Raw genomic sequence first — 24237 nt, 5'->3', positions numbered from 1 at the left:
AGAAACCAAATTCAAGACCCACTTTCTGGGTGACCTCCTGTAAATTCTCCCTTTCTCCCTTTTAGACATTGAGAGCAAAATTATCGACAAAGGATGCATTGAAGAGAATGAGGCCTTTAATTTGAAAGCGAAAGGGGATGAGATGAAGATTTGGTGCTCCACAGTCGAAGAATCTGAATCCACAGGTACAGACCCACTCCTGAGAATCAGAGAGGGTGGTTATTGTGCATTCAAGCAGCAAATATTTATTTATTACCTTTTAAAACTTTTTTAAATTAAAAAAATTTTTTTCTAGCAGTCCCTTGTTGGTTATCTATTCTAAATATAGCAGTGTGTTCATGTCAATCCCAAACTCCCAATCTATCCCTCTCCACCCTTCCCCCCACCCCGGTAACCATAAATTCGTTCTCTAAGTCTGTGAGTCTGTTTCTGTTTTGTAAATAAGTGCATTTGTATCATTGTTTTTTAGATTCTGCCTATAAGGCATATCATATGGTATTTGTCTTTCACTGTCTGACTTACTTCACTTAGTATGATAATCTCCAGGTCCATCCATGTTTCTGCAAATGGCATTACTTCATTCTTTTTTATGGCTTAGTAATATTCCATTGTATATGTGCACCGCATCTTCTTTATCCATTCATCTGTCGATGGACATTTAGGTTGCTTCCATGTCTTGGCTATTGTAGACGGTGCTGCAATGAACATTGGGGTGCATGTATTTATTTTGTTTTTAATTTTAATTTCTTTAGCAAATATTTATTGATCGCCTCCTAGGTGCCAAGACCTGTGCCAAGATGTGAGGGAATTAATGACGGTAGAGGGGGACTTCCCTGACGGTCCAGTGGTTAAGACTCCACACTCCCAATGCAGGGGGCACGGGTTCAATCCCTGGTTGGGGAACTAAGATCCCACATGCCGCAAGGCATGTCCAAAAAAAGAAAAAGAAATGATGGTAGAGGCAGAAATAGCCCATGCCTTCAGGGAGTTTAACATCTGCTAGGGAAGTCAGACATTAAATAAATTATCTCTGGGAATGGAGTCTAAAAGAGAGTGGATATGTGTATATGTATGTTTGGTTCACTTTGCTGTACAGCAGAAACGAACACAATATTGTAAATCCACTATACTCCAATAAAATATTAATAAAAAAAATAATCTCACAGTACAGGAGTGTCAAGCCATTTCCTGTCCAATCCAGCAGCCATTGGTCATGTTTTATTATTGAGCACTTCGAGTGTGGTTAGGCTGTGAAGGTGACATACATACTGGATTTCAAAGTCTTGGTGCCAAAGATGAAGGATGTAAACTATCTTATTAATATTTTTTATATTGACTACATGTTGAAATGGTAATATTTTGTAGGTATTGAGTTAATATATAATTAAAATGACCTTTTTTTTTTTTTTTACTGTTCTGAAATGTGGCTACTGGAAAATGTAAAATTGCATATGTGGTTTATACGATATTTCTGGCAGACAGTGCTAATCTGTATCAGGGATTGGCAAACCTTTCCCGTAGAGCATGGTTAGTAAATATTTTAGGCTTTGAGGACAATACAATCTGTCTCAATGATTCAGCTCTACCGTCATAGTGCAAAAGCATTCATAAGCAATATGTAAATGAATGGGTGAGGCTGTGTTGCAATGAAACTTTTATTTACAAAAAACAGGCAATGGCCAGATTAGCTTGTAGGTCATTGTTCATTGCTCCCTGATCTATATGCTCTCTGGAGGGCACAAGGAACAGGCTAGGACACATCCCTGGAGACCACCAACATTGAAAGCGGAAGCCCACCAAAGAGACTGAACAAGAATAACCATAAATGTGGGAGGGGAACTTATTTCCCACTGCTGAGTTGAATTGTCCCTTAAAAACACAAATTCAAATTTACTTTTAAATATAGCCAAGATTTTTTCCAGGTGATAGCACCTCCAGATTTTTTTTTTTAAAGGTTATGGTACCTTTGGTACCAGAGCCTCTGGTAGGTGAGGCTCACCTACCTGGAAGTCCACTGGCGTTTCAATTCTCAGAGCAAGCCAGTGGTGCAGAGATGCATGGGATATGAAAGTGTGCATGTGTGTGGACGGGCTGGGTCATCTATAATAACTACTGAGCAAATGATTCCCCCCCCCCTTGTTTTTTTTGCTTTTGGGGGAAATTGCAGGGATCAACGGGGTGGCTTTTGTCTCCTTTGCGGGTATGGAGTCCGTTTTGGATGAGCGCTTCTTCCAAGACCCTCAGATCCCCTTGGCCAACTCCAAGAGGAAGTTGAAGTTGAATTCTCGCATTGTTGGGGGCATCATAACAGGAGAGAAGAAAGTTGGGTTCTCTAAACCAGTCATCTACACTCTGGAGAACATTGAGGTTTGTGAAGAGGTTTCCATTGGACCCCCATCTGCATTCTGAGAATTCCCCATTCTCAAGTGAGCTTAACTCTCATTTTTGATGGGGACCCATTAAAGCAGCAAGTGTCCACAATTTCTGATAACTCAAGCCACTTCCCAAAATCCACCACTAGAAAAATGAGCTCTCCTATTTCTATGTGGCATTTCCCCATTCATCAATGGGCAAGGTTTAGGTTAGATTAAGTCGTGTTGATGCAGGAACATTTACACAGGTATTTTACATTAGCTATGACCAAGTTAGTGGTAGAGACAGGTCTGGCACCCAAGACATTTCTTTTCATTACTGCACATTGAAATATCAGCATTTTTCTCCCTTCCCTACAGAACATACCCACATCTTCTTGAGGTTGATCAAGTTGAATCCTGAATGGATTCCTGAATAGAGGGATTCTCAGGTAACCAAAGCCTTTGAATTTTCAGCCAAAGCGGAATTTTGAGAGTCCCATCTGCGTTTCCTGGAGCACAGATGTTGAAGGAGGTAGATGGACACCGTCTGGCTGTGCAATCCTTGAAGTTTCTGAGACGCACACTGGCTGCAGCTGTAATCGAATGGTGAACTTGGCCATCATCATGGCTGCTGGGGAGCTCACGGTCAGTACTGATGCTCTGTACTCTAGCTCCCCAGATCCAGTGGGAAAACATTGACTAGACATCCATAGTATGCCTCTCATGGCATTGGGTGTTGTGGGAAGGGGTTATGGGGGATAGAAGGGGTGTGTGCCATACTTCTGCCCATAGAGAATTCATGGTCTGGTTGGGAAGCCATGACACTCATATATAAAACGATAAATGACCCTAAACAGGTGCAGGCACGATGACAATCACGGACCCCACTTACTGAGCACCTCCTATGGGCTGGACGCTCTATTTATTTTTTACTTTTTTATATTTTTAAATTTTTATTTATTTATTTTTGGCTGCATTGGGTCTTCATTGCTGCGCGTGGGCTTCCTCTAGTTGTGGCGAATGGGGGCTACTCTTCGTTGTGGTGCGTGGGCTTCTCATTGTGGTGGCTTCTCTTGTGGCGGAGCACGGGCTCTAGGCGTGCGGGCTCAGTAGTGGTGGCTCGGGGGCTCTAGAGCGCAGGCTCAGTAGTTGTGGCACACGGGCTTAGTTGCTCTGCAGCCTGTGGGACCTTCCCGGACCAGGGCTCAAACCCGTGTCCCCTGCATTGGCAGGTGGATTCTTAATCACTGTACCACCAGGGAAGCCCTGGACCCTTTGTTTTAAGTGTTTTTAGACCCATTTTGCAGGATGGGAGACTGGAGCTCAGCAGCCAGTCTAGTCATGAAGCCAGTAATTAGTGGGATTGTGATTTGAACCCAGGATGGTCTGAGTCCAGAAGTCTCTTTCTACAGAATCATCTACAGGCATACCTCGTTTTATTGCACTTTGCAGATACTTGTTTTTTTTTTTTTTTTAACAAACTGAAGGTTTTTGGCAACCCTGTGTGCATTGAGCAAGTCTATTGGCGCCATTTTTCCAGCAGCATTTGCTCACTTCACGCTCTGCATCATATTTTGGTAATTCTCACAATATTTCAAACCTTCCACCAGCAAAAAGATTAAGACTCACCGAAGGCTCATATGATGGTAGCATTTTTTAGCAGTAAAATATTTTTTAATTAAGGTATGTACACTTTTTCGACATATGCTGTTGTACACTTAGTAGAATATGGTGTAGTGTAAACAAAACTTTTATAAGCACTGGGGATAATAATTCATGTGACTCACTTTATTGCCAATATTTGCTTTATTGTGGTGGTCTGGAATTGAACCTCCAATATCTCTGAGGTCTGCCTGTAAATGGTGTAAGAATTTGTGCTGTAGGAACTGAGTGTTGTGTCAGTGAGGACTGGGGATAGATCAGGGAGGAGATGGAACCTGAAATAAGCCTTGGTGAGGGGTTAGATTCGATAGAGAGAATAGACATTAGTGCTGTGGTGAGTATCCTTGTCTATATTACCAGGTGGGAGGTTCTATTCCTTGTCAGGGAGGTCCTAAATGCTATTTAGAGGAATGTAAGGCTTAGAACTTAAGAGTATTCGATCCAGAGCAAGACTAGTCTAGTTTCAAGCCCCATCTCTGTCACTTCCTAGCTGTGTTTCCATGGACAAGTCACTCAACCTCTCTGAGCTGAGCCCAGTTCTTTCACCTTAAAACTGAGAAAAAGAAGGACTTGCCTGGTGCCGGAGTGGTTAAGAATCCGCCTGCCAATGTAGGTGACACTGGTTTGAGCCCTGGTCCAGGAAGATCCCACATGCCACGGAGCAACTAAGGCCGTGTGCCACAACTACTGAGCCTGTGCTCTAGAGCCCGTGTGCCATAACTACTGAAACCCGCGTGCCTGGAGCCCATGCTCTGCAACAAGAGAAGCCATCTCAATGAGAAGCCTGCGCACTGCAACGAAGAGTAGCCCCCACTCACCGCAACTAGAGAAAGCCCACGTGCAGCAACAAAGACCCAATGCGGCCTAAATAAATAAATAAATGAGAACAAGTAAAAAATGATGATGTCAGAGCTCCCAGGCGGTCCACTGGTTAGGACTTGGCATTTTCACTACCACGGCCCGGGTTCAAATCTCTGGTCAGGGAACTAAGATCCCACAAAGTACAGCCAAAAACCAAAACTAAAAAGCATCAACATCTCATTAAAAAAAAAAAGAAAAAAGAATGATGAAAATTAACACTTATATCATACATGTTTCCTGCACTGTTGTGAGTACTTCAAGTATTTTCACTGAATCCTCCTAGAACAATTCCATAAGGTAGTTACTGTTAGTATCCTCTTTGTAACAGATGAGGAAATTGAGACACAGAGCAGTTAAGTATCTCGCCCAAGCTCAAACAGCTAAAACTGTAGTCAGTTCTCTTAACTGCTACATCACAATATCATAGAGAAGAGCTCATGAGATGGTGCCTGGCATATCTTTAACACACAGAAAGCACCCAAATAAACTTAAAATTAATTACAAATTATGGCATAGAGAAGGACTCAACTTGCCATTTCTACTCCCAGAAGTTGGGGCATCTCTGAACACCTATTATCAGTCCTGGTTCAGAGCAGGAAACAGGAACCACTCAAGGTATTTCAAGCAGAAAAGTATTTAATACAGGGACTTGGATGCTCGCAGAATCACAGGAAGGGATGGAGGACTTGAAGTCAGGGGGCTGCCATTTGGATTTTTGGCTTCAAGATCACCCCTCTGCAGCAATAATGCAGAGGTCAAAAATTGCAGCTGTCATTTCACCCCACATCCAGGAAATTAAAGATTAAAGATCGGATAGTCGGCAGGTGGAGTCCAGCCACAGCTCACTCCTGTCTGCAGAAGGCTGGTATCTGCCTCCATCCTGCCTTTCAAAACCTTCATGCATACATCTCACTGGAGAACCTAAATGACATTCAGGATCTTAACCCCCAAGAGATCATGGGAAATGTCATTTGTAAACGTCCTGCCCTCGCAGAACAGGGCATAGGACAGAGGTGAGAATGGGTGCTGATGGATGCCAAAGGATGATGATGGACAATATCTAGTTCACGCTGAGTGTCAGAGGGAGAAAAGGCCTCCAAGCTCTATATATCCAAGCCAGGAGGCTGGATAATTCATTTTCCTGCCTGGGGGGTATGTTGATCCTTCTCTGAGACCAACAGTTATCTCTTTCCTGACAGATGGAGTTCACTTTGTACATCATTAGCCACGTGGGCATGATCATCTCTTTGGTGTGTCTCACCGTGGCCATCATCACCTTCCTGCTGTGTCGTACCATCCAAAACCACAACACCTACCTCCACCTGCACCTCTGCGTGTGCCTCTTCTTGGCCAAGATTCTCTTCCTCACCGGTGTAGACAAGACCAACAATCAGGTCTCATATCCTTCAGGCTGTGTCCCCATCCAGCCCCATCATCTCCGAATCTGCCTCTGCTCATCGTTACCCAACTCCCTCTATGCTACTTCCTACCTCAGGACCTTTGCATGTGCTGTGCCCTCTTTCAATACTCGTTCCCCAGCTTCTCACCTAGTTGACTCCATCTTGTGATAGGTCTCAGTTTAAAATCATTTCCCTGATCATGTTATATATTGTAGTGGTCCCTCCTACTACTCTTTAAGCCATTAGTGCTCACCTGGGATGATTCCATCCTCACTCAGGGGACACTTGGCAATATCTGGAGACGTTGTTAGTTGTCACCCCTGGGAGGGGATGCTGCTGGAAGCTAATGGGTGGAGGCCAGGGATGCTGCTAAACACCTTACAATGCACAAGACATCCGCCCCCCTTCCCCCAGCAGAAAATAATCTGGCAGTCGTGTTACAAATATCATTAATGCTACAGTGGAGAAATTCTTTTTTTTATTGAAATATAGTTGATTTACAATGTTGTGCCAATCTCTGCTGTACTGCAAAGTGACTCAGTTATACACATATATACATTCTTTTTTATAGTCTTTTCCATTATGGTTTATCACAATATATTCAATATAGTTCCCTATGCTATACAGTAGGACCTTGTTGTTTATCCATTCTATCTTTAATAGTTTGTATCTACCACCCCCAAACTCCCAGTCCATCCCTCTCCCTCCCCCCTCCCCCTTGGCAACCACCAGTCTGTTCTCTATGTCTGTGATTCTGTTTCTGTTTCGTAGGTAGGTTCATTTGCGCCATATTTTAGATTGCACATATAAGTGATATCATATGGTGTTTGCCTTTCTCTTTCTGACTTACTTCACTTAGTATGATAATCTCTAGTTGCATCCACAGCTGAGAAATTCTACTCCTTATCACTCTATTTTGCTTCCTTTCTCAGCACCTATTTGAAACCATATTGATTTTTTGGGTTATTTTACTGATTGTGTATCTACCTCCCCCATGAGACTGTGTGCTCCGTGAGAACAAGAACTTTAGCCAATTTACCCCCAGTAACTGTGCCAGAAACAGTAGGCTCTCAGGGTTTTTCCAAAGGGAGCGCTACTGACATTTCAGGTGGGGTGATCATTCTTGATGCAGAACTACCCCTCTCACTGCGGGATGTTTCGCTTTCCAGACCCCCTGAGAACTAAAGACTAGTAGTGCGCCTCACTCTTATCACGTGACCAGGGGTGGGCAAACTTTTCCTGTAAAGAGGCAGATATAAATATCTTTGGCTTTGCAGATACTATGGTCTCTGCTGTGACTATTCAGCTCTGCTGTTTTAGTGTGAAAACAGCCATAGAGAATACATAAATGGGGGTGGCTGTATGTCAATGAAACGTTCTTTACAAAACAGGCAGCCGACCCATGGCTGTAGTTTGTGGACCCCTTCCCCTCCCCCATATCTTCAACCATCCCCTAAAGAAGGGTGATCATATATCTGTTTCCCCCCAAACTCTCCCAGTTTTAGCACTGAAAGTTATACGTCCTGAGAAAACCAGGCAAAGCTGGATGATTGGTTACCCTACCAAAAGGATGGAGCCACCTTGGTGAAGAATAAGTACTTGTGGAATGAATGAAGGGGCCATGTTTGGGGATCTCCAATCAAAGTAGCTTCTCCTTTGCCCTCTTCCTCTGAACCTGCTCTCTGGAGTAGGGGATCCTGAACGTGCCTGATTCTTCCCTGCAGATGGGCTGTGCCATCATCGCGGGCTTTCTGCACTACCTTTTCCTCGCTTGCTTCTTCTGGATGCTGGTGGAGGCTGTGATGCTCTTCCTTATGGCCAGGAACCTGAAAGTGGTGAATTACTTCAGCTCTCGAAACATCAAGATGAGGTATCTCTGTGCCTTTGGCTATGGGCTCCCGGCGCTGGTGGTGGCTGTCTCTGCCGTCATACAACCACAAGGTTATGGGATGTATAATCGGTAAGTGACCTCCTTCTATCTCCCTGAAAATTATTAACTTTATGTGCTGTTGGTCTCAGGGCTGCCATATACAGTAGCACAGGTTGTGCACTGCACAAATCCAGGAGCCATTGTTTGCACTATAGTATCCGTGGATGGTGGTGATGTAAACAATGACCTTGATGGCACAAGGTTTCAATTCGTGGACTCTGGAGCCAACCTGCTTGGGTCTGAATCCTGGCTCCACCACCGTGTTACCTTGGGCAAGTTACTTAAACTCTGTACGCTTTCATTCCATTATCTATTAAATGCAAGGGAATGACAATGCCTGGATCATAGTGTTGTTGTGAGTGTTAAGTGAATTATTATCTGCAAAACATTTAGACCGTGTTGGGCACAGTGTAAAGCATTATATATGTTATTTTTACCACCATCATTATTGCCATGGACTGTTTTAAAGTGAGGTAGGTTTATCACATGATTCTATGTGAGAAGATTTTAGGTAGTATGCTAGTGAGGCCTAATTAAACAATATTTTTGTATTTATTTTGTAGGGCATTAGAAAAAAATTGCTGGCATATCAAACTCATGATTTCACAGACATGATTCCATTGTATAGACATGATTCCATTGTATAAGTAAAAAGTTGAGTCAATTTTGAGGGAAAAATTAGGTAAGTGACAGGACAAGTAGTATGTGGATAGGGTAGAGACTGTAATTCAGTGAGTTACTTCATTTCATCCTAGGATGGACCCTTGTTATTGTAACTTACAGATGAGGAAAGTGAGCCTCAGAAGGGTGAAAAGAATTTCTCACTATCACACAGTGAAAAAGTGGCAGGGTGAGGACTTGAATCTGGGTCTTTCCAATCCCAGGGCCCCTGTTTATCACCCTGGTGCTATAGGCACTTTGCTGAGCTGTGTTTGGGGGATTAAATATCTAGGTTTCCTCCCTGCCTGCTGATGGCTTATACTTCAGGTGAGGTCATGAGATAAAGGCTGAGGGAATGGAATTCATGTTAAAAGAGTGCCCTTCATAATCTAAACCCTGTAAGCTTTACAAATATATATTATCTCTGGTATTTCTCAACAAAATTCCTATGTTTCCACTGTGTACAGCAACACCATTCAATGACACTACAGTGTTAATACTGCCCTCTAGATTTGTGCAGTGCACCGCCTGTGCTACGGTACATGGCGGCCCCAAGACCAACAGTGACTAAAGTAACAGCTTAATAAATGGTAGCTACAGAGGAAACTGAGGCTCAGCACAGCTGCAGGATTTGCCCAGGGTCACATATCTAGTAAGCGTCCAAGTTGAGTTCAGGTCTGACTGCCTTTTAAAAAAATATTCATTTATTTATTTTTTTTGAAGTATAATTGATTTACAATGATTCAGCTGTACAGCAAAGTGATTCAGTTACACATAAGAATATATACATATATTCTTTTTCAGATTCTTTTCATTATAGGTTATTACAAGATATTAAATATAGTTCCCTGTGCTATGCAGTAGGTCCTTGTTGTTTACCTATTTTATATATAGTAGTGTGTATCTGTTAATCCCAAATTTATCCCTTCCCCTTTTTCCCCTTTGGAAACCATAAGTTTGTTTTTTATGTCTGTGAGGTCTGACTATCTTGTCAGGAGATAGTGGTGACAATGCAAGGCCACCATGATGAAGTGCCTGATGTTGGTGTGGGTAGTATAAGCCCTGACACAGACCAGAGAGGGATGAGGGCATATGGGAGCTGGAAAGTTCATGGAAGCCTTCCTGGAGGAGGTAGATTTTGAATGAGCCTTGAAAGCTCTACTGAAATGTACACATAAGTGAGGACAAATCTTGCCTAAGGGAGAGCTCAAGCTGTATTTGGAGAATAGATGGATTGGATTGGAAGAAGAGGAAATTGGGGGGGGCATGGAATTTGGTGAATACCTTCTAGGTAGTAGGAACTACAGAAAGTTTTGGAAGAGAGGAGTAACATTGGCAAGGCTTTGAAATGATCTCAGGAGGCACTAGGGAGTGGGGAAGTGAGACAGGGAATAGAAGGAGGAAATACAGGGTGCATTCCTGAGAAGGTCCTGCTGTAGGTAACTGGGGCTCAATCCCAGTAGGTACCTCTGGGGGACCGTGTGGGGCACATACCACAGTTATCCCACCCGCGAGGTGAGGGAGCTGGCATATTTATCCAGCTACCTCCCATCAGCCATTGGTTGAGGGTTGCTCCCTGGGGGAACAAATTTTCTAAAGCTTTTAGTCTGATGCCCTCAGGCAGAGATGCAGATGCTAATGAGGAAATTGGCCCGTATTTACTGAAGTAGTTATCCTTGAAAGGATATGGGCAGCATTTTCTCACGATGCAAACATTTTCTTGCCTTTTGATCACTCTACTACTGGTGACTTACGTTCCAGGGAGAGAACATCTGGTTGGCCAAACTTGATTATTTTCCTTCTCTTGCTGGGGAAGGCACACTTCTGCTAAAGGAATATTGGGGTGCTGTTACAAAACATGGCAGAATAGTCCTTCCTTCCTTCCGTCCGTCCTTCCTTCCTTCCTTCCCTCCCTCCCTCCCTCCTTTCTTCCTTTCTTCCTTCCTTCCTTCCTTCCCTCCCTCCCTCCCTCCTTTCTTCCTTTCTTCCTTCTTTTTCTCCCTTCCCTCCTTCCCTCCCTCCCTTTATTGCTTCATTCCTATTAACAAATAATTATGGAATGCCTCATCCATGCCAGGATTTGCACTGAGTGCTGGGTATTCAGAGATGGCTAAAACGTTCAAAGTCCAAATTCTCATGCAGCTCATAGTCTAGTAGGGGAAGATGGACAATTTACAATATATAAATAACTGAAGAAGATAATTTATGATAGGTGCTATAAAAAAAAAAGCAGCAAGCTCTGTTAGGAAAGGACCAGGGTAGTGGCTTTTCAGAGGAGGTGATGTTCGAGCTGAGATTTGAATGACAAGGTATACTAGTGGAGAGGTCTGGATAAAGGGGTTACAGAGGTTATGACTTGAGAAATGAGCTCTACACAAGGCATTAAGTGAATATTTCAGGAACATTAACCCAGGAAGAAGGTCTGAAAGAGGAAAACTGAAATGTGACCTGGTCCATCATGAAAATTTTCACGCCAGTCTCATCTGCCAATATTCTCTCCCATTAGCACATCTGGCAGGGTGTGAGTAATTTTAGGGTCAGGACTCTGAGACAATCACTGACTCCTGTTTTTCTCCATAGCTGCTGGCTGAATACAGAGACAGGGTTTATCTGGAGTTTCCTGGGGCCAGTGTGCACAATTATAGTGGTAAGCTGATTGCTTGTTGCAGTGTGTTTTGGAGGAGGATCAAGGACACCCAAGGGATCAAGAAGTGCCAGTGGATGTTGCAAAGCTCTGGTCACTTATTCCTCAAAAGCGTGCACCATTCTGATCCATGATTCCTGAGATTTCCAAGTTAGAGTGTAATTTCTTTGATTTGTAAATTTTTTTTTAATGCCAGCGTGCAAATCCCCTGGAAGGGACCACAATCTTATCAATCCTTTGTGTTTCAGTAAGAATGGGTCTATTGCTCTCTTCTGAGTACAGATGTTGAATAAGAGAAAAGGTAGGAAGAAATTAAGAGCAATTGGTTGGTGGCGGGGGGAGGGTTGGAGAGGGAAATGGTGGGAAAGAGGCAAAGGGAAACCTGGAGGTTTTTTTATTTTTATTTTTTTGCTGTGTTGGGTCTTTGTTGCTGCACGCAGGCTTTCTTTAGTTGTGGCGAGCGGGGGCTACTCTTCGTTGCGGTGCACGGGCTTCTCATTGCAGTGGCTTCTCACGTTGCAGAGCATGGGCTCTAGGCGCACGGGCTTCAGTAGTTGTGGCACGTGGGCTCAGTAGTTGTGGCTCGCGGGCTGTAGAGCACAGGCTCTATAGTTGTGGAGCATGGGCTTAGTTGCTCTGCGGCATGTGGGATTTTCCCGGACCAGGGCTCCTGTGTCCCCTGCAGGCGGATTCTTAACCACTGCACCACCAGGGAAGCCCCATGGACATTTAAAAAAAGTTTTATGGAGGTTTAATCGACAAAAACTATATATATTTAAGGTGTACAACTTGATGTTTTGACGTAGGTATACACTGTGAAATGATCACCACAATCAACCTAATTGACAAATCCATCACCTCACATACTTACCTTTTTTTTTCCCTTTTCTTTCTTTGTTGTGAGAACCCTTAAGAGCTACCCTTCTAGCAAATTTCAAGTTTATAATACAGTATTGTAACAGAAGTCACCGTGTTGTACATTACATCTCTAGAACTTACCTTGCATAACTGAAACTTTGTACCCTTAGACCAACATCTTCCCATCCCCTGGGAGCCACCCTTCTACTCTCTGGGAAGCCTGGGGAGGTTGAGTACCATCTCCTTGCTTCCTTGCCTCCAATCTAGATTCTACAGTCCTGCAAGATGAGAGTCTTCTGACTCTCACTCATGGTGGCTTGTTTCTTTGAGTCATTTGTAATTGTTAATTGTGAGCTCATATTTGACTGATCTAAATCTTGGGAATTCTTGAGGTTTTACTCCTCCAGAGGGGTTTTGCTTACTTCTATCAGGTTTTGGGGGTCCATGTGTGAGTTTCCTAGGGCTGCCATAACAAAGTATCACAAACTGGGTAGCTTAGAACAACAGAATTTTATTGACTCACAGTTCTGGAGGCTAGAAGTCTGAAATCAAGGGGTCAGCAGGCCACACTCCATCTGAAGGCTCTAGGGAAGAATCTGTTCCCGTCTACTCTCCAAATTCTGGTAGTCTCAGGAATTCCTTGGCTCGTAGGTGTCTGTCTTCTCCCTGTATCTCTTCACATTGTCTTCCCTCTGTGCATGTCTGTCTCTATGTCCAAATTTCCCCTTTTTATAAGGGCACCAGTCATATTGGATTAGGGCCCACCCTAATGACTTCATTTTAATTTGATCATCTCAGTAAAGACCCTATATCCAGATAAGGTAGCATTCTGAGGTCTTGGGGGTTAGGGCTTCAACATATCTTATTTTTTGTGGTGGGGGGTACACAATTCAACCCATGATGGGGCACTGGTCTTGATACTAACTTCCCAGATGCATCCAGTGGAAATAAAGCAAGATCATCCAAGAGCAAGCAAAGGCTGTTTATTAGGAGATTGCTATGGCAAGGGAGTCAACCACTTGCATTGTCAAATCGCTTGCATTGGTCAGAGACTAAAAACCAGGCAGATGAGTGGGAAAGCTTTATAGAGGAAAAAAGGGAAGGTTTCATGTGTGCCCTGCTTGGAGGCTGTAGGCATGGGGACCCTATGGGTAGGCTAACTGAAAGCAAGGCATTCTATGTGATTGGTTAGGGTTACGTACTGGCTTTCTCCTTTTGGCCCTAAATTGGAAGCAGGGGCAGAAATGAGGGAGGCTGTCAATTATTAGTCAAGTCCTGGTCATTTGGGGTCAGTTATTGTGTGGCTTCCTGCAGTGGTTACTGTAGACTGTGGGTCAGAGTTCTATTTTTTATAGATGGTCTGGCCATTATCCTTTTGTATATCCAGTCTCTCCATCCCTTCTGCTTGACTCTGTAGATCAATTCCATCCTCCTGACTGGGACACTGTGGATCCTGAGGCAGCAGATTTCCAGCGTCAGTACTGAAGTCTCCAAGCTCAAATACACCAGGTACTGTCCATCCTTCCTTTCCCCTCCTCTTCTAGTCTCCTTTCCTTCTTTCCCCAAATGTTCACTGAGTACCTTTTATAAGCCTGGTCCTGTGCCCCAAATGGAATAGCACAGTGTCTGGATCAGGCTGTCTCAAACCTCAGCACTGCCACTTAAAAGCTGTGTGACCTTAGGCAAGTTACATAACCTCTCTGAAACTCAGTTTCCTCATCTGTAGAACGGGGATGCTAACACTGCCCATTTCATGTGGCTTACGAAGCATTTAGTACAGTTCCTAGGAGGAGTGAGCGTTTCCTGTATTAGAACTATTAATATATTCTCTAATTCTTCTACTGTGCATACTTATATGTACATATTTACAAAACCAGAATCATACTATTTTATTTTTATAACCATTTTTCTCTTAACAACATGTAATGAATATTTTTCTATTTAATTAGAAATTGTTGACAATATCTTTTTTTTATATATAGGGTTTCAGTGTAAAGACCTAGCACAATTTATTTAAATCATCCCTTATTTATGGACATTTAAGTTGTTTCTTTTTTTTTTTTTTACTATTATAAACCATCCTATCTTGAAATACCCTTGTAGGCAAATCTTCTTACACATCTGTTGTTATTAAATACAATAATAGTATGGAGAACAGTATGGAGGTCCCTTACAAAACTAAAAATAGAAGTACCATATGACCCAGCAATCCCACTACTGGGCATATACCCAGAGAAGACCATAATTCAAAAAGACACATGCACCCCAATGTTCACTGCAGCACTATTTACAATAGCCAGGTCACGGAAGCAACCCAAATGTCCATCGACTGAGGAATGGATAAAGAAGATGTGGTACATATATACAATGGAGTATTACCCAGCCATAAAAAGGAATGAAACTGGGTAATTTGTAGAGATGTGGATGGATCTAGAGACTGTCAGAGTGAAGTAAGTCAGAAAGAGAAAAACAAATATCGTATATTAACGCATATATGTGGAATCTAGAAAAATGGTACAGATGAACCAGTTTGCAAGGCAGAAATAGAGACACAGATGTAGAGAACAAACATATGGACACCAAGGGTGGAAAGTGGGAGGGGGGATGGTGGTGGGATGAATTGGGAGATTGGGATTGACATGTATACACTGATGTGTATAAAATAGATAATTAATAAGAATCTGCTGTATAAAAATATAAATTAAATAAAATTCAAAAAAAATACAATAATAGGCATGAAATTGCCCGAGTCAGAGTAGGTTGTATTGTAACACTGTTAGTATATATTGCAAATCATTTTCCAGAAAATGTTTCCATTTACAATAGTGCTTGTTTACCTGCACTAAACTAGTGTTTCCATTTACAATAGTGCTTGTTTACCTGCACTAAACTAGTGTTTATCATTTTTATTGTTTTCCTGAATTAATATATGAAATTTACAATCTCATTATTTTAGTTTCATATATATATATTTTATCTTACAGATGTGGGATTTTTTCATATTCTTATAGGCCATTTGTTTTCTTAACTTCATCATTCAACTAAAGTTCATTTTAAGAACCTACTCAAACCAGACATTGTCTAGCTTTTATCAGCAGTAAACTGATAACGTCCTTTACTTATTTTCCTGTCAGTGTCCAATCCCTCACTCCTCTTGAATACTTTTTTAAAGTTATTTTTTTAAAGTTAGTGCAAAAAGTTAAAACAAAGTTAATACATACAATAGTAAGAAAAATTAAGTAGTGAAAAAGGGAACACATATAAAGTCATTCTCTATCTCTCCCCTGACCCCCTGGGTCCCCAGATCCCTCCTACCCTAAGCAGCCATTATCACTTAAGTTGACCTTCCTTCCAGAACATTCTATACTTATATATCCATTACATAAATGATAGGATACTGTACGTATTATTCTGCACTTTGTGTTTTCCACATATTATGTAGCTTACATCATATCAATACTTAAGGTTAAAAACAACTAACAAGGGGCTTCCCTGGTGGCGCAGTGGTTGAGAGTCCGCCTGCCGATGCAGGGGACACGGGTTCGTGCCCCGGTCCGGGAAGATCCCACATGCCGCGGAACGGCTGGGCCCGTGAGCCATGGCTGCTGAGCCTGCGCGTCCAGAGCCTGTGCTCTGAAACGGGAGAGGCCACAACAGTGAGAGGCCCGCGTACCGCAAAACAAACAAACAAACAACTAACAAAAGGGAATTCCCTGGCGGTCCAGTGGTTAGGACTCCATGCTTCCATTGCAGGGGGCACGGGTTCCATCCCTGATTGGGGAACTAAGATCCTGTAAGCCACATGGCATGGTCAAAAAATAAAAACAAACAAACAAACAAAAAACAACTAACGAAAATATTTATTTTGTGCCAGACACTGTTCTAAGCACCCTTAGTGTCTTCCCATCTCATTATTTCATCTGTAGAGCAAGCAATATCCCTGTATAGGTACTGTATTATTATCTCTATATCAGTTTGAGGAAACTAAGGCACAATGAAGTTAAGTAACTTACAAAGGCCATAAAGTTAGTGAATGAATCAGTCAGAATTTATTTGTGGGCAGTCTGACCCAGAGCCTGTATCCTTATCCACTCTAGTACATTGTGACTCTCATCTCATTTGAAAAATGTTTTTAGGGCTTCCTTGGTGGCGCAGTGGTTGAGAGTCCGCCTGCCGATGCAGGGGACACAGGTTCGTGCCCCGGTCCGGGAAGATCCCACATGCCGCGGAGCGGCTGGGCCCGTGAGCCATGGCCGCTGAGCCTGCGCGTCCGGAGCCTGTGCTTCGCAACGGGAGAGGCCACAACAGTGAGAGGCCTGCGTACCGCAAAAAAAAAAAAAAGTTTTTATAATCTACTCTTTATCTCTATAGATTTGTCTATTCTGGACATTTCTTATCAATTGAATCATACACTATGTGGCCTTTTGTGTCTGGCTTCTCTCACTGAGCAGCACGTTTTCAACGTTCATCCACATTGTAGCGAGCGTCAGTGCTTCATTACTTTTTATGACTGAATAATATTCCAGTATATGGATGGACCACATTGTGTGCATCCATTCATCTGTTGGTGGACATTTGGGTTGTTTTAGTTGCGGGATAAGTAAATAGGGAACGGCTCCTTGATAGGTACATAGTTTACTTTTGGGGTGATAAAAATGTTTTGGAGCTGGATGGTGATGATGTTTGTACATTGTGCTCAATGCCACTGAGTTGCACACTTTCAGTGGCCAAAATGGTTAATCTTATGGTATGTGAGTTTTGCCTCCAATAAAAAGGAAAGCTTCATAGTATTTCATATGATGGCTTCACGGTTCACTTGATGTGTCCCAAATTCTTGGACAGGTAGGTCCTTCTAGCCTTTAAAAATTTTTTTATTGAAGTATGGTTGATTTACAATGTTGTGTTAATTTCTGCTGTACAGCAAAGTGACTTAGCTTTACATATATATTCTTTTTTCATATTCTTTTACATTGTGGTTTATCACAGGGTATTGAATATAGTTCCCTGTGCTATACAGTAGGACCTTGTTGTTTATCCATTCTATATATAATAGTTTGCATCTGCTAATCCCAAACCCCAAATCCATCCCTCCCCCTCCCCCTGCTTTGGCAACCACATGTCTGTTCTCTATGTCTGTGACTCTGTTTCTGTTTTGTAGATAAGTTCATCTGTGTGGTATTTTAGATTCCACATGTAAGTGATATCATATGGTATTTGTCTTTCTCTTTCTGACTTACATACTTTATCATACTTAGTATGATAAAAATGGCATTATTTCATTCTTTTTAATGGTTGAGTAAATATTCCTTTGTGTGTGTATATATATATATACATAGAAATGTACACATATATACACACATATATACATATATATACAACATATATGTGAGATATATATGTATATATATATATATATATACACACACACAAACCACATCTTCTTTACCTGTTGATGGACATTTAGGTTGTTTCCATGTCTTGTCTATTGTAAATAGTGCCTTCTAGCCTTTTATTACTACAGACAATATTGCATTAAATACATGTGTCCACACATCTTTGTGTCCACGTGTATCTGTAGGCCAATTGCCTTTTCAATGTCTGTAGGACTTGATTTTCCTACCTCTAGGCTTGGAGCCTCTGTTCCACATTTATTCTCACCCAGGTGACGGGTCACATGGTGGCAGCCTCAGGCTAAACCTGGGAGAGTGGTGGCCCATGAGGACAACAGCCACCTCCTAGAACCTTATCCTCTGCAAATCTTCCCCTCCAGGTTACTGACATTCAAAGCCTTTGCTCAGATCTTCATCTTGGGGTGTTCCTGGGTGTTGGGCATTTTCCAGATTGGACCCATGGCCAATATCATGGCTTACTTGTTCACCATCATCAACAGCCTGCAAGGAGCCTTCATCTTCCTCATTCATTGTCTGCTCAACCGCCAGGTAGGTAGCTGCCGCCTTCCCAGTCCCCTTCCTTCCAGGGCTCATGCCTCTGCCTACACATGGCCCTGCATCTAAGAGTGATTCAACTCCCCGTGATGTGTCTCCACCTTCAGGTACGGGAAGAATACAGAAGATGCATGACCAGGAAGACCAAACCCAGCTCCCAGTCCGACACCTCAAGGATCGCACTGTCATCCGTTCCCTCCACTTCCAAAACGGTGAGAGTCTGCATGTTGTACGCAGGTTCTGGTCAGACAGAATGTCTGCTTCTTAGCAATACTAGACAGCACTCTATGTTGAGTACCTACTGTGAGCTAAACACGTACACGGGTATTAACTCATTTGATAAAGTTTGGGGTTTAAGGGTGGGGGTTTGGGAGCCAGACTGCCTGGGTTTAAATGCCAGCTCTGCCCCTCAGTAGCTATGCAAACTAAAAGAGACAAAGTCATGACTCACAGATATAAAATAAGCACCTGTCAAGGATTTTATTCTGCTCATTAATCAGTGAGGGAAGCAACAGGTGTTATAACTGGTTCACAAGAGAACGCAAAGAACAGACGTGTATGTGTATTACATCATACATATAATGTGTACAATGTATATAATGTACACATAATACATAGCACACATATAATGTACACAGTGTTCACAATGTATACCTAATACATAATATTACTACTTTATATATATGTATGTTCTTTGTGTTCTCTTTTGAACCAATTATAATATCTGCCTGGTTTCCTCATTGATAATTATATGTAATATATAGAACATATAATTATATATTATATAATTATACATATAATTGTAAATATACAGACATTATATATAATTATTCACATTACAATATATAAATTTTATATTATATAATATATATATTATATATAAATTTCATATATAATATCTATAAATTATACATAATTATACATAATTGTATTTCATACATAATTATTAATATAAAGGCATTATATATAATTATTAATATAATATAATCATACATATAATTATAAATATACAGACATATATAATTATTAGTATCATATAATATATTTAAAATTCATATATGTGTATTACTTATGTATTAATATATGTGAATTAAATACATATATAATCTCAATAATATTGAAATGAGAGTGCAAGTAAAGGAAAAACAGATTTTTCCATGAAATTATTTTCCATCACTGTCAGTTATTTAAAATTTACAGAATTGTAAAATAGCTCCACCATAGATCAGATAATACCCAAAGGGGTATCCTCTAACAATGCATCATTTTTGTTCGAAGCGCACATTTTCCTCTACACAATGGATCTCATCCAATCTTATGGCTACAAACACCATCTATTAGCAATGACCCCCAAATTATAAATAATGTGCAGTTTAGCCCCCTCTCCTGAATTCTAGACTCATATAACCTGCCACCTTCCAAATGCCCCCACTTAGATGTCTGATAGATGTCGCAGATGTAACACATTCCAAATAAGCTTCTGATTCCCCTACCTCTCATTTCCACGTAGGGTCCTCTATTTTTCTATTGCTCGGGAGTGAAGGTGTGAAGTTAACCTTGACTCTGCTTTTCTTCTCACTCTCTTCCATCTCTGATTCATCAGCAAATCCTGATGACTTTTTCTCAAAATGGATCCAGAGTCTGATCGCTTCTCTTTCCCTTCATTCCTTCCACTGTGGTCCAAGTGCAAGTCTCTAGCCAGGATGATGGAAATAGCCACAAAAGCGTTCTTCTGCTGCCTCTCTTACCTTTTCCCTGCCCTACCTTTGGTCTATTCTCCCTACAGCAGCCAGAGGGCACTTGTGAACCCCTGAGTCAGGTCACATTCCTTCTCTGCCTACAACACTCCATGGCTCCCACCTTAGAGTAAAAGCCAAAGTCCTCCTGGTGGCCCACAAGGCCTTGTCTAATCTGACTCTCTTTTCCTTTTTGACCTTGTCTTCTATTAATTGACCTCTCGCTTCACTCTGCTCCACCCTCACTGGCCTGCTCAAGATTCTTCAAACATGGCAGGCTCATTTCCTCCTTAGGAACCTTGAACTGAATGCTCTTGAATGCCTTGAATGTTTTTGTCCTGATACCTGCATGGACAACTCCCTCACTTCCCTCACGTCCTTCAAATCTTTGTTCCAGTCATTTCTTATCAATGACATTTCCTCTGACAACTGTATTTTGTGCAGCCTCCTATTCCCCTACCCTGGTGTTCATGCTTCCTCCATGCACCTTGCCTTGATTTTCTTTTCCATGCTTTCCACTTTCTAACACTGTAATTTCCTTATTCATCTCATTTAATTTTTATGGTCTTCCATCCCCCACTAGAAGGTCTTATTTTTTTTCACTGATGTATTCCAAGCACAAGTAACTAAGATCCAGTGGCTTAAATAAATATGAAATTCTTTTTCTTGCAAGAATAGAAGTCCAGAGTTAGGTGTTGCTGGTATTGGTTCTGTTGCTTAGTGGTATTGTTAAGGATCTAAGCTCTCCCTAGATTTCCTTTCCACTGACAGCATGTTGACTTTTCATCAATTATTTTCAAGGTTGCAAGATGGCTGCCATAGCTCCAGACATTGTGACCACGTTCAAGGCAGGAAGGAGAGGGATGGTGCAGAGTGGTAAACTCTCCTTTCAACCTTCTCCCTTTAACAGGAAACAAAAGCTTTTCCAGAAGCCCCTTAGCAGATTTCCCTTTCACCTAATTGGTCAGAACTGCATCACATGACTACTCATAGTTACAAAGGAATTTGAAAAAACAAGTATTCTGCTTTCTAGCTTCTAGAATGGGAATATCAATAGTAAAGAGGTTGAGAATAGCTTTTGAGTCTGCCAACAGTGCCTGCCACACTAGGCGTAATCACTGTTAACATTTAAATGTTTATCCTTCTAGTTTTTATTGTCATATTTATCTCTGTCTGTATTTCTAAGACCCATGCCCACATAGATCTGATCCCTGGACCCACATTTGTACTAATCCTGCCACTGTTTCTGATTCTAATTTCTCTCACAGGATTAAAGTCCTTTCTTGCTTTCAAATACACTATGAAACAACATTTCAGGAAAGCAGGTGCCTGCAGGAGCCTTCGCTGAAATCTTTTCTTCTCGGCTTAATATGGAAATGCAGGATCTTGCCAGCCCCAGAACTCTCTGGGAAATTCGGATCATGGATGGATATGTGGGATGGTCTTCCCATGGCTTCACGCCCTGCTGAGAAACAAGAGTTCCTGTTCCAGCTTACCATTTTATCTTCTGTGTTCTGCAACTCTTTGACTTTCCAGAGTTTTGCGGAGATAACAGATCGCAGTGCAATGGCGGGACCAAGAACTTCTGGCTACCATTTTGTTTTGTCCTAAGTCCATTGATGTGTGGTTTCAAGAGTGCCTCTCCAGCATCTATCACATGCTTGACACAGAGAGTAGCCCTCAATAAATGATGTGTCTTCTGACTGACTGCCTTACCTTTCAACAAAGAACCCTCCTGCTTTTATAGAAATGGTCAGTAAAATTGTAAGGAGAGCCTCAGGGGATAAATAAAGCACACACACTTATAGGCAGAAACACTTAAAAGAGTTATGTTGGTAAGTAGGAGCAGTCAAAGGGAATTAAGAGGTACAAACTTCTAGGTATAAAATAAATAAGTGACAAAAATGTAAGGTTCAGCAGAGTGAATATAGTCAATATTTTATGATAACTTTATATGGAGTATAATCTATAAAAATATCAAATTACCATGCTGTACACCTGAAAGTAACATAATACTGTAAGTCAACTATACTTCAATTGAAAAAAAGAGAAGGAAGTGAAAATTCAACATGTAGATCTCCCCTCTGTGGCCACTTTAATAGCTCCCTAATCAAAGTGTAGTCTGTGGACCAGAAGAATCAGCCTCACCTTGTTAGAAAAGTAGGACATCAGGTGCCACCCCAGATCTGCTGAACCAGAGCCTGCATTTTTTTTTTACTTTTTATTTTGTTTTATTTATGTACTTTTTGGCTGCGTTGGGTCTTCATTGCTGTGCACGGCCTTTCTCTTGTTGCGGTGAGTGGGGGCTACTTTTCGTTGTGGTGCACAGGCTTCTCTTTGCGGTGGCTTCTCTTGTGGAGCATGGGCTCTAGGCATGCGGGCTTCAGTAGTTGCAGCACATGGACTCAGTAGTTGCAGCACGTGGGCTCTAGGGCACGTGGGCTTCAGTAGTTGTGGCGTGTGGGCTCAGTAGTTGTGGTTCGCGGGCTTTAGAGCACAGACAGCCTGCATTTTAATGAGATCCCCAGGGGATTTGTGTTGTACTCATGAATGTTCTAGAATATTCTAGAATATTCTTCTGTTTTCCATGCTGATAGCTCAGCTTGTCTTTAAAGCCAGAAAGGAAACATTTATTTTGGGACTTTACACCTGCCATTCCCTCTTCCTATGACATTTTTCCTCAAAATCTGATTCATTGTTATCCTCTCTTTGAGTCTCAGCTTAGTCATCCCTTCCACTAGGAAATATTCTTTGAATCTCTCTTTTTTAAAAAAGTGAAGTATAGTTGATTTACCATATTATATTATTCTTTGAATCTCTTGAAGTAGGATAAGATATCATCTCTGTGTGCCTCCTAAGGCTTTGTTGAGCTGAAACAAATAGACTGCCAGATATTTCTCCAGCAAAAATGGGTTTATTTGGTATCAGTGGAGAATTGCAATTCAGGGTCTGCAATATGCAACGTGTGGTGAGCCACATGCAAGTTCCTGTACAGCAAGGGAAAGAGAATTCTTTTAAAAGAGAGGAAAAGGAAGTTAAGAGGGCTATAGTAAACAAAGAGTCCAAGGCTTTTATTGGCTGAGTCCTTGCCAGGAAAGAAGAGAAGTCTTTCTTTTTCTTGGGCTCTGCTATCAACACAGGACTTGAGAACTCCCTTTTTTAACCTCCCAAATCTATTTACTTTAGCTTTCTGTTTATTAATTCTTTTTGTACAACTTCATGCTTTCTAGCCCTGTACTATAATTTCCCTTTTTTTGGGGGGGGGGTGTCTCCAACAAACTCTGAACTCCATCTGTACAGAGAATTGTATTTAGTAGGTTCTCCATAAATACGTTGAATGAATGAGGGAATGAATGAATTCTCTCCTTTTTAAGATGAGACCCAGAGAGCTTAAGTACCTTTCTCAGCATTACACAGCTGTAGGTGGCTGAGCTGGGCTTTGAGCTCTTGATAACAGAGCTCCTCTTCCAGATCCCTGGCCCCTTGCCTTCTCTTCCTTTGACCTCAGGAATTCTTGGGGACACAGAGAAGAGACTAAATATTTACTTTGAATCAACTTACCACTTAGGATTCAATTGGCTCAGTAATAATCATGTGTTGGAAAATTTGATAGCAACATTAAACTTGGTTGTCAGAGGCTTGGTTTTTGTCATTTGTGGCAGCCACAATTTGGGAGGGGGTTGACACATGTTTACAAACAAGGGTTCATTTATGATGGGTGGGTCTTCAATGCTTGGCTTATCCAGAGTGTTCAGTACAGCGGTGACAGTTCTAAGGGATATTGAAATGAGATTGCACAGCTCTTACATTTAGCCAATATAGGTAGATTGATTGCATCAGTGGCCTCAAGACGGGTCTCCATGTCTCCACACCCCTTCCCTGCAACTTTGTAACTCCTTCCCACTCTGACTCAGACTTGGCTTTGAGACTTGCTTTGGCCAAAGGAATATTAGCAAGTGTGATTCAGAGGTTTCAAAAGTGAGTGTGCCATCCTTTTTTCCCTTTACATGGTTAATCTTGCTTGATTTGGCATACCTGCCTCTGCCATGAGAATATGCCCAGGATAAACTGCTGGACATATGTGAGAAACATATGGAAGAGAGTTTAGTAATCCTATTATACCAGCTGAGGTTTTCCATAGTCAGCCACCTAGCCAACTTGTAGCTGACTGTGGTCATATGAGTGAG

General features: G+C 41.7%; 1 protein-coding gene across 5 annotated transcripts in view; it reads left to right on the top strand.

Annotated features, from left to right (window-relative positions):
• Window positions 1–21754, top strand: part of ADGRE1 (adhesion G protein-coupled receptor E1) — a 46923-nt gene extending 25169 nt beyond the window's left edge. For 3 of the 5 annotated variants that reach the window (XR_002642539.3, XR_002642538.3, XR_016391519.1), the window contains 11 exons: window positions 66–185; window positions 2168–2367; window positions 2829–2999; window positions 6077–6271; window positions 8002–8237; window positions 11448–11514; window positions 13787–13878; window positions 18140–18308; window positions 18422–18526; window positions 20852–20926; window positions 21319–21754. Coding sequence is in view for 1 of the 5 variants with exons in the window: in XM_022557289.3 (XP_022412997.1) it covers window positions 66–185; window positions 2168–2367; window positions 2829–2999; window positions 6077–6271; window positions 8002–8237; window positions 11448–11514; window positions 13787–13878; window positions 18140–18308; window positions 18422–18526; window positions 21319–21324 (1361 nt within the window). In the remaining 4 variants the exon portion in view is untranslated. Of the gene's footprint in view, window positions 1–65; window positions 186–2167; window positions 2368–2828; window positions 3000–6076; window positions 6272–8001; window positions 8238–11447; window positions 11515–13786; window positions 13879–18139; window positions 18309–18421; window positions 18527–20851; window positions 20927–21318 lie in introns of those variants that run through there. The other 2 variants (XM_022557289.3, XR_016391520.1) reach the window with 2 other exon arrangements.
• The last annotated feature ends 2483 nt before the right edge of the window (window positions 21755–24237 follow it).

The sequence above is a fragment of the Delphinapterus leucas genome, unplaced genomic scaffold, assembly GCF_059928025.1.
Source record: "Delphinapterus leucas isolate spDelLeu-1000000601 "Yukka" unplaced genomic scaffold, BTC_Dleu_Yukka2 spDelLeu_asBTCV2_sq25, whole genome shotgun sequence".
NCBI lineage: Eukaryota > Metazoa > Chordata > Mammalia > Artiodactyla > Monodontidae > Delphinapterus > Delphinapterus leucas.
This window is presented reverse-complemented; position numbering and strand designations above follow the sequence as displayed.